Below are 10,543 nucleotides of genomic sequence, written 5' to 3' on the forward strand. Positions count from 1 at the left end.
CCAGACAGTTTTCTTGGTTCCTTATCCTACCAGACTCATTGAACCCGTATATTGAGTAACAACGGTGTATACAATTTCATATCAAATTCATTATTTTAAGATGCTCCATTTTTTCACATATTGCTCGTAACAGTATTATAAATTGCTCTGCTCGTTGACAGACCCTTAGTGTGGTTCCAACCCCCCGCCGGACCTCCATAAACTATACTATTTTATAAATAAACTTACGTCATTTTAATAAAGCTGAAATTTATATATATTATTGAGAGTTCCCTCAAACTGAGTTTCCTAAATTGCCAGACAGTTTTCTTGGTTCCTTATCCTACCAGACTCATTGAAACCGTATATTGGGTACAACAGTGTATACAATTTCATATCAAATTCGTCATATATTGTATCATATATATCAAAATTTTTCATATATTGCTCGTAACAGTATCATAACTTGCTCTGCTCCTTGCCAGACCCTTAGTGTGGTTCCAACCCCCCGCCGGACCCCCCTAAACTATACTATTTTATAAATAAACTTACGTCATTTTAATAAAGCTGAAATTTATATATATTATTGAGAGTTCCCTCAAACTGAGTTTCTTAAATTGCCAGACAGTTTTCTTGGTTCCTTCTCCTACCAGACTCATTGAAACCGTATATTGGGTAACAACGGTTTATACTATTTCATATCAAATTCGTTATTTTAAGATGCTCCATTTTTTCACATATTGCTCGTAACAGTATTATAACTTGCTCTGCTCGTTGCCAGACCCTTAGTGTGGTTCCAACCCCCCGCCGGACCCCCCTAAACTATACTATTTTATAAATAAACTTACGTCATCTTAAAATAACGAATTTGATATGAAATTGTATACACCGTTGTTACCCAATATACGGTTTCAATGAGTCTGGTAGGATAAGGAACCAAGAAAACTGTCTGGCAATTTAGGAAACTCAGTTTGAGAGAACTCTCAATAATATATATAAAGTTCAGCTTTATTAAAATGACGTAAGTTTATTTCTAAAATAGTATAGTTTAGGGGGTCCGGCGGGGGTTGGAACCACACTAAGGGTCTGGCAACGAGCAGAGCAAGTTATAATACTGTTACGAGCAATATGTGAAAAAATGGAGCATCTTAAAATAACGAATTTGATATGAAATTGTATACACCATTGTTACCCAATATACGGTTTCAATGAGTCTGGTAGGATAAGGAACCAAGAAAACTGTCTGGCAATTTAGGAAACTCAGTTTAATAGTTCTCTCAATAATATATATAAAGTTCAGCTTTATTAAAATGACGTAAGTTTATTTCTAAAATAGTATAGTTTAGGGGGGTCCGGCGGGGGGTTGGAACCACACTAAGTGTCTGGCAATGAGCAGCGCAAGTTATAATAATGCTACGAACAATATATGAAAATATGGAGTTTCTTAAAATAACGAATTTGATATGATTTTTTTTACACCTTTGTTACCTGGTACCTGCCAAAGGAACCACGATCCAGGTTTCATGTTTGGGGATCGTTCTTACCTGTGTTGGGGACACACATACAAGAACTTTCACGTTTACTAAAATGACGTATGTCTGGCTGTCGTGGGCTCTTGCTCTAGAAGTGATAAAAATACAAGATACGTTCCTGTTCTCCGTGTACTTTTAAAATATAACACTGATTTTAAATGTAATTCCATGTTAATAAATATTACATATTAATAAAATGGTTATAAAGAAGACATAAATAAATACACATAAAAATATTTTTATTTGATACAATTTTCCTTGAAGTAATATTATTTTTGATCATTTCAGTTTTCTGGTAAAACGGAACGCAATCGTAGGTTGACAGAAATGAATGACTGATTTCTGACTTTTTGGCGGGAAGTCAAATAGAGCGGGTGTTTTAAATATTTTTCCTTTATTTTATATTTTATTTATATTCAATAATTTGTATATATAGGTACAACTAACATAATTTGTAGTTAATTACAGTCCCAAAATGGGAAGTAAGCGCAAAAAGCGCAAAGCCGATGATAATTGCTCCCCAGAAAATTCCAGGGATGTCGACAGTCCAGATTCTGACTCCTCACTGGATGAGGATAAGTATAAAGTTTTTAAAATCGATAATTACTGTCGCCAATATCCTGAGGATGGAGGAAATTTTGAATATATAGTTATTTATGAAAGTACCGATACGAGGCCTTTAGGCGACAGAGACCTTATGTCCCTTGGCGCCTGTCTTAAGCGCCAAAACAAGGGTATAAATTTTCAAGAGAATTAATAAATATAAAGTCGGAGCCATTTTTGAAAGGCCAGGTTTAGCCAACATAGCATTAAATAACACCAAAGTACAAAAAGATTTACATGTTAAAGCCACAATACCTGCAACATTAACGGAAATAACAGGGGTCATAAAAAACGTACCTATATACATGTCAAACAAAAGTATTTACAATGGTATTTCCAGCTCCAGAGACGTCGTCTCGGTGCGTCGGTTTATGCGAAGAAGTCGTGATGAAGATGGTAACACAAGTTTTCTGCCCACCCAATCAGTCGCCATTACCTTTGCCTGTCCCACACTCCCTACGAATGTCGATATCAATTCATGGTATTTCGAGGTAAGCGCTTACACCCCACCAGTAACACAATGTTTAAAGTGCCTGAGATATGGCCACATTGGTAAATTTTGCAAAAATACTCAACGTTGCTCAATATGTGGAGAAAACCATCATTTTAAAGATTGCACTAAAAATAGCACAGAAGCTGTATGTCTTCACTGTAATGGTAACCATATAGCTATCTCAGCTGAATGCCCAATTAAAAAGAAGAAAATACAAGAAAACAAAATAAAACCCAAGACTGTTCCTTTCTCTAGTTTATTTAATGAAAAATCTTTTCCATCTTTAAACACTAAAACTAAACCTACTGACAATATTAACACATTATTGCAAAATGATGACTTTTTAAAATTAATCATTGCATCAGTTATTAAAATTATTTCTGTTAATAAAACAGATGACTCTCCCTTAAACTCAGAAGGCATAAAAAACATAATTTTAGATACTTTTAAGATTTCCAGTACTAACACTAATTAATAGTATCTCTTTAATGGATAATATTTTAAATATTATCGAGTGGAATGCCCAGAGCTTAATAAATAATAGACTTGCTTTTACTTATTTTTTATATAACAACAATATACATATCGCCCTTCTTTCTGAAACTTGGCTAAAGCCTTTCAAAAACTTTAATATCAAAGGTTATAATATAGAAAGATTAGACATTGGTAATAATCATAATGGTGTAGCCATTCTAATACAAAACAAATTGAATTATAACAGATTAAATACATATCACGATGATTCTTTGCAAAATATCGCTTTAAAATTATATTTGAAAAATGAAACAATTTCTTTTGTTAGTTTTTACAGCCCTACATCCGCAATGTCACGTAACTTTACACATTTACATTTAGATAACTTATTTAAATCTATCCCATCACCTATGATAATAGCTGGTGACTTTAACGCCCACAATACCACTTGGGGTTGCTCTAGAACCGATTCTAGAGGCACTATTCTTCTTAATACTATTGAAGACAATGATCTTTGTATAATTAATAATGGTCAACCCACTACTGTAGGCTCTGATATATGGAGTCCAAGTGCTCTGGATCTTACAATTGTTTCTGCCTCTCTGTCACTCCGATGCAATTGGTCTGTACATGATAATCCTTTAGGGAGCTATCATCTTCCAACCATCACCCACCTTTTATGTAACACTGTAAATGCAAATAACATTTCCATTAATCATAGTAATTTTTTTAGGCCAAATTACAATAATGTAAACTGGCTTGTATACCAAGAGACTGTTGATAATAAATTATGTAATGAATTTAATTACGATCCTTCCACCCCTTTAGACTCCTATAAACAAATGTGCAATATTTTAATAGAAAGCATTAACACAGCTAATAATTCACATGGAAATTTAAAACATTCTTTAGTCAGTAATGACAAGGCAAGACTTTCTTTGCCATGGTGGAACAATACTTGTTCTCAAGCAATAGAATTATGTAAGAAAACTTACATAGATTTTAAAAATAATCCCACTCAAGAAAATTACATAAGATTTAAAAGACAACAGGCAATCAAAAAACTTACTCTCAAAAACGAAAGAAATGCCAGCTGGATAAAATTCTGCGAGTCGATTAATCGGCAAACTCCTCTATCAGTTATCTGGAATAAAATGAAAAAATTTAATAAAACATTTAATAACTGTTCACTTATATCTTCAGACACTGATTGGATTTCTCCTTTCTTAAGTAAATTTACATCCAAACCGCCAGCCAAAAGTAGACCCAACATACAGGTATCATTAAATAATAATAACAGCTTCATTATAAACCCTTTTACTATAACAGAATTTTACAGTGCCTTAAACAGCAGACGTAACACAGCTTTTGGTCTTGACAATATCTCTTACAAAATGTTAAAGACATTATCACCCAATTCTAAAAACACTTTGTTAATGTTACTTAACTCTCTTTGGAATACTTCAGAAATACCACCCGATTGGAAAACAGATTGTCTGATTCCTATTCTTAAACCAGGCAAATTGATAAATCATTCAGACTCCTATAGACCCATAGCATTAACATCTTGTATGAGTAAACTTTTCGAACAAATGATTAAACAAAGGTTAGAATTTTATATAGAATCAAATAAGTTATTACCTTCAAATCAGTTTGGCTTCAGGAAAGGTTTTTCAGCTACAGAGAGCTTAAATCATTTAAACCTAGATATTCATCGTGCTTTTTCTAGTAACAATATACTGGTTTCTGTCTTCTTTGATATAGTTGGTGCTTTTAACAATGTTAATCATCATATTCTAACTAATGAACTGCAAACACTAGGAATACCAGATAAGTTGATTAACTGGATTTTTAATTTCCTACATAATAGACAAGTCTATGTTAAGTACAATAATAATTTATATGGTCCACAATCTTCATATATAGGTGTATGTCAAGGGGGAATATTGAGTCCACTGTTATTTATTTTGTATATTCATAAAATTAATATTATTCTTGGTAATGAAGTCAGCAATTTACAGTTTGCTGATGATTTAGCAGTTTACTGTTCAGGCTCAAATATTCATATAGTAGAAAATAAAATAAACAAAGCTTTAAAGAAATTAAATGTTTATTTTAAATATTTACAATTAGATATTAGTTTAGATAAAACTAAAGTTGTTATATTCAGTAGATCAAGAACTTTGCATGCTAATATTAATTATAATGGTAGCATACTGCCTGTAGTAGCTGAAGCCAAGTTTCTTGGTGTAACATTAACAAAAAATCTATCTTGGAATAAGCATGTCTGTAATATATCTGATAAAGCTTCTAGAGCTTTTAATATTTTAAAATGCCTTTCCAAAACATTTTGGGGGGCTGATCCAAAGATTTTACTTATGTTGTACAAATCCATAGTCCGTTCTCACTTTGAGTACAGTTACCTTTGCTTTGCTTCCAATCCCACACTCTTAAAAAAATTAGAGACAATCCAAAATAATAATTTGCGTCTAATCACTGGTGCAATGAAAACAACTCCAATAGTCTCTCTCCAAGTAGAATGCAACATTCCATCTCTGTCATTAAGATTCAAATTTCTTAAATTTAAATTCTTGCTAAAATTACATAGCATTTCCAATAATTCGCTGTTACAAAAAATTACAGATTCTCAAACCATTGCTTCTTCTTCTAATTCCATAAAATTCCCATACATTCTCCTTGATTTCTCTGCAATGAAATCTATAATTGAGCAAAATAATATTCATGTGGCAAATAATAAGTGGGCATGTTATGAAGGGACATATGACAGTAAATTTTGCAATATGACAATAGAAACAGATAAGAACTTAAAATGTAAAGAAGAAGTTTATGAACATCTTTCTCAATGGCCTACATTTAACACAATATATACAGATGGTTCAAAAAATGACCAAGGTGTGTCATTAGGTTTTTACCATAGTAATATAAAAACTGGTTATGGATTTCGATTACCTACCATTACTAGTATATTCACTGCCGAAGCCTTGGCTATTTTGCAAGCTTTGCATTATATTAGCGAAGACATATGCGCTAAACCTCATAATCAGTGGCTTATCATTAGTGACAGCATGTCAGTCTTATCAGCGTTGCAAAATCATTCATTTAGTGCCAAAACAAGCTATATTATTTACCAAATTAAAGAACTATGGACTGTTTTGTTTAATAAAGGAAAAGAAATTATATTTACTTGGACACCGGCACACAAAGGTGTGACAGGTAATGAAGAAGTAGATTACCTTGTCAAAACTGTCAACAGATTGGGTGGTGAGTCTAAAAAAATTTTCTTACCTTGGCAAGATTTAATTCTTGAAATTAGAAAAAACTTATTAAAAAATTGGGAAGAAGATTGGAAACGTACTACCAAAGATAAAGGTACTTGGTATGCAGGGATAAACAGTACTGTTGGCAAAAAACCCTGGTTCATTCAGGGAAAAATATTTTTAGAGAGAAGATTTTATACTCAAATTTGTCGACTACGATTTGGACATTGTAAATTCAATGCACATTTACACCGAATGAAGATCATTAATTCTCCGATTTGTCTTTTATGCTCTAGTAACGAAAATCAAACATTAGAACATATATTTTTTGATTGCCCGGCCTTCAATTTAAACAGAATTTTGCTCATTGCTAAGCTTCAAGAACTATATAAGATTATTCCGCCATCGCTTCAAGAATTATTCAAATGCACTGCAACTTTTAAACCAATTTACGACTTCATCATAGCAACAATCGGAGAATTATAAACATTTCAATTATGGACACATACATGGACTTAACACAAACTTATAATTAATGAAAAGATTTGGCGATATCGCCTTGAAGAATTTTTGAATTTTCATGGAAATACTACTGAAGATTAGGCTGTATGGTCTCGTACCTTTGCCTATCCACTTGTGGATAAAATATACCACTACTACTACTACTGACTGATTTCTGTATATTATCTGTGGGGAATATATAATGAACGATTTAACTGTTTAAGTCGTATTTTTAATTAGACGAAGTAAACTGACGTTTACTGTGTTGTCAGTTTTTGATGAAATAAAAATAGTGTTGTGACAAAGTGAATGATTGAAAAATCTCTTTATTAAATGAAATTGCCTCCATTGTCTAGTGAATAGTTAGTGTGCCAAACTGCCGATATCGGGTACGGGATACGAATTTTAGTCGTGCTTGGTACATATCAACGAGTTTTCGATGACTAAGTTCCTATAGTATCTACCTATACTGAAGATCGAGTGTTTTAGACAATAAGGAAAACATTGCGAGGAAACTTGTAAGACTGTCCTATTCTCAATGCATCATGTAGTTGAAACTAATGATGTATAAGATATAACATTTACAGGTAGGTAATGAAAATAAAAAATCGCTTATAACATAATTTGTTTTTATTCATCATCAGATAAAAAATCATCACTATCGCTTTCGGTGACATTAATTATAAATCTGTCTGAAACATTGTCGATCATGTGGTCGAGACCATGTATTTTGTCTTCTTCTTTAATTATATGAGACACGCAGCTACTCCATTTTTCAGGTGTGATGTGCTGAAGTCCTTCTTCAAAATGTTTTTTTACTTCTGTCATTTTGAAGGTTTTGTTATTTCTTGCAACATATCCTTTAGCCTGTGCCCATACCAACTCAATGGGATTGAGCTCACAGTGGTATGGGGGCAGACATAAAACAATTATCCCATGCTGCGCTGCCATCTCGTCCACAACATACTTATCGTAATGTTCTTGTTTGTGCTGCCGTACAATGTCTATAAGAGTAGCTTTAACCATTGTTGCTTCAAATGAAATATTTTTGCTCGTTAGCCACTCTTGTATTTTAGGTTTAATCCAAGACATTGTAGGTAGCGATTCTAGTTTCCTGGAGTGGTAGGGGGCATTATCCATCACTACTACGGAATATGGTTTTAGTTTTGGCAAGATCCCCCTAAACCACTTCTCAAAGGAATCGGTATTCATCTCTTGATGATAATCTTCTTTATTTTTTTGGCTTCAAATATTAATAAGCTGTCTTCTACGAATTCTTCTTCCCCGCCTATATGGCCGATAATTAATCGTTTGCCCTTTCCTGAAGGCTGTTTTATGCCAGTGGTCAAGTCATCTAGGAAGGCCTGGCGGGACGATAACACTGTCTGGTCAATCCATGCCTTCTTCGGTGCATGACCTTCAAGATAGTGAAAAATATCAATTAATTATTGAAAGTACAATTTAATGTAAAGAAAGCAGAAAATTGTAATTACCTTCATTGATCCAGGTTTCATCTTGGTAATAAATGTACCCTCCTTCCTTTCGATACTCTTTAATTTTTCGAAGATATCGCTGGCGCCATAAAATAATGTCCTGTCTGTCAATTAAAATGCTTTGTCTTGATTTTGTGACATATTTGAAATTTCAATGTTTCATAACATTTCTTAATGTACTCAAGAAAAATTGGGTAAGTCTGGGTCATCATTGACTGCCTAAGAATCTGTAAAGTAATATAAAAAGTTTTTAAGTAAGGAAGTCTACGCAATCTCATACTTTGGTTTTACAAAGAACATTATGATGGACACAGAATATAATACAGTAGAAGGAATAAAGGTTAAGTTACCTTTACAATGGTGGGTGGCTCATTTGCATAAAAAAATTGATGTACTTTTTGCCTTACAGCGGCAAAAGTAAAATCGTCTAGTTTATCTTTGAAACTGTGTTTCGGTCCTCGTTTTTCGGGAGACTGAAATTGTTCATTTTCTTTGTATTCTTTTAATACACTGTAAACTGAGGTTACACCAATTCCCAAAATGTCAGCTGTTTTCGAAACACATTCTTTTTTTTTCGGGAGTCTCAATAGGTAGTAGTGAAGCTGCTTTCTCCTCAAATACGTGTTTGTAGACGTTTTGTATCATAACTTTTTCGGTAACGCTTAAAGCTATCCGTGGTCTCTTCTTTCTTGGAGACAAGCTTTGGCTTGACGTGGTTGGTTGAGGATCCATATCGTTTATACGAAACAATATAGCAACAAATAAACACAACAAATAAAAACTTAACAAAAATAATAACTAAACAGCGTGAGCGCAGAAACAACATTCGTGCTATCAGACCAGAGGTTGGAAGCCGAATACAAACAAAATGGCGACCGACGCGCGCGGCATTGATCGGTGTTGGCATATGTCGCCGCGCCGCGAGCCGAGCCTTGTAATAAGCCGTCAAAAAGCTGATTGTTGTTACATACTACTAATAACTTATATCAGAGCACTTTTATACAATTTTATTGTAAAATAGAAATAATATTCTTTTATAGTTTGCAATGATTAACTATTCACATGCATTGTTCATTGATCTGACCGAGAACTGAACGCATCACTATTACTTTAAATATGGCAACATTATTTTACAAAGTGACATTAGCCACTGTCAGGAAAAAGGGCGGGAAACACAAAGTTTGGCGTTCGTATTTTTGAGTAGTAAATTAATAATATTTGAATATTGATCAGATAAGTTGTAAATAGTGTATTTTTCATTACATTCATTTATCTATTATTCATTAGTTTATTAGTAGCAGCAATATTAGGTAAGTCTCTGTATTTTATTATATATGAACCCACCGGAGGACTCCGGGGGTACCGCCCCCGAGGTCGCTCTACACGTAACTATAAGTAATAATGAAGATTCCATGGACACAGACTGTTCATTTAATTTATCTGATCATTCGGGTACAAAACGTAAGCGTAAATCTGCAATAGCGAATATTTGCAAGCATTGCAATAAAAACGTAGGAGGAATCGAGGTGCTGACACTAGTAAAAATAAATATTCATGTCTATGCGATGATTTTAATGAAAAGAAAGAAACTTCTAATACATCATTCGTTGTTGTTGATGGTAGTCTTAAAAAAATTGGCAGGATCGCGTTTCGCATGGTGAGCTGTAGGTTCCGGATGCCCCTCCCCCACCCCCTATCCCTTTCCTACTTCCTTCCCCTACCCACCCCATTCTTACATACCAAGGCAGCGGAATATAAGAGATTTTTAACCCAGGGTGGTACCAGTAACCGTGTTACTGGAGAATCCACCCCAGAGATATCACACTCAGGCTGCCCTGCGTATTCTGGGGTGGGCAATACTCCGCTCAATTTGGCCAACAGGAGCAAATCTCCTTCGGCATTTCCCTTGCTCAGAGTCAGTTTTTGCAACATCAGGAGAATTCATTCCAATCTCAACGCCGTCCACCACCACCTAGAGACGGCGAGGCCGGCTTTGCTCTTCCTTACGGAGACGCAAATATCCTGTCCCGACGAAATTTCGTACCTGACCTACCCTGGATATAGATTGGAACACCATTTTATTCCACGGGCCGGTGTGTGCGCTTATGTCAGAGAGGATATTTGCTGTCGCCGTCTTGGTACACTTGAAGGTACTGACCTGTCCATTTTATGGTTGCGTGTAGATTGCGA

At 34.3% G+C, this 10,543-nt stretch overlaps 1 protein-coding gene across 1 annotated transcript; it reads right to left on the minus strand.

Moving 5' to 3' along the window:
• Nucleotides 1-7,490: 7,490 nt before the first annotated feature.
• Nucleotides 7,491-9,085, minus strand: LOC131840870 (uncharacterized). Its single transcript, XM_059189061.1, has 4 exons — nt 8,916-9,085; nt 8,354-8,478; nt 8,132-8,277; nt 7,491-8,048 (listed from the first exon to the last, which is right to left on the minus strand). The coding sequence occupies exons 1-4, from the start codon at nt 9,083-9,085 to the stop codon at nt 7,491-7,493; spliced, it is 999 nt and encodes a 332-aa protein (XP_059045044.1).
• Between the last annotated feature and the right edge of the window lie 1,458 nt (nt 9,086-10,543).

This window comes from Achroia grisella, unplaced genomic scaffold, assembly GCF_030625045.1.
Source record: "Achroia grisella isolate CSIRO2021 unplaced genomic scaffold, CSIRO_AGI_Agris_v1 utg1496, whole genome shotgun sequence".
Taxonomy (NCBI): domain Eukaryota; kingdom Metazoa; phylum Arthropoda; class Insecta; order Lepidoptera; family Pyralidae; genus Achroia; species Achroia grisella.

Excerpts from the sequence above, each read along its gene's own strand:
- LOC131840870 (XM_059189061.1), bottom strand. The coding sequence starts at position 9,085 with ATGGATCCTCAACCAACCACGTCAAGCCAAAGCTTGTCTCCAAGAAAG. Across the intron at positions 8,479-8,915 it reads ACTCCCGAAAAAAAAAGAAT|ACAAAGCATTTTAATTGACA; the intron begins GTGTTTCGAAAA and ends CACAAAATCAAG. Across the intron at positions 8,049-8,131 it reads TAGGCGGGGAAGAAGAATTC|TGGTTTAGGGGGATCTTGCC; the intron begins GTAGAAGACAGC and ends TCCTTTGAGAAG.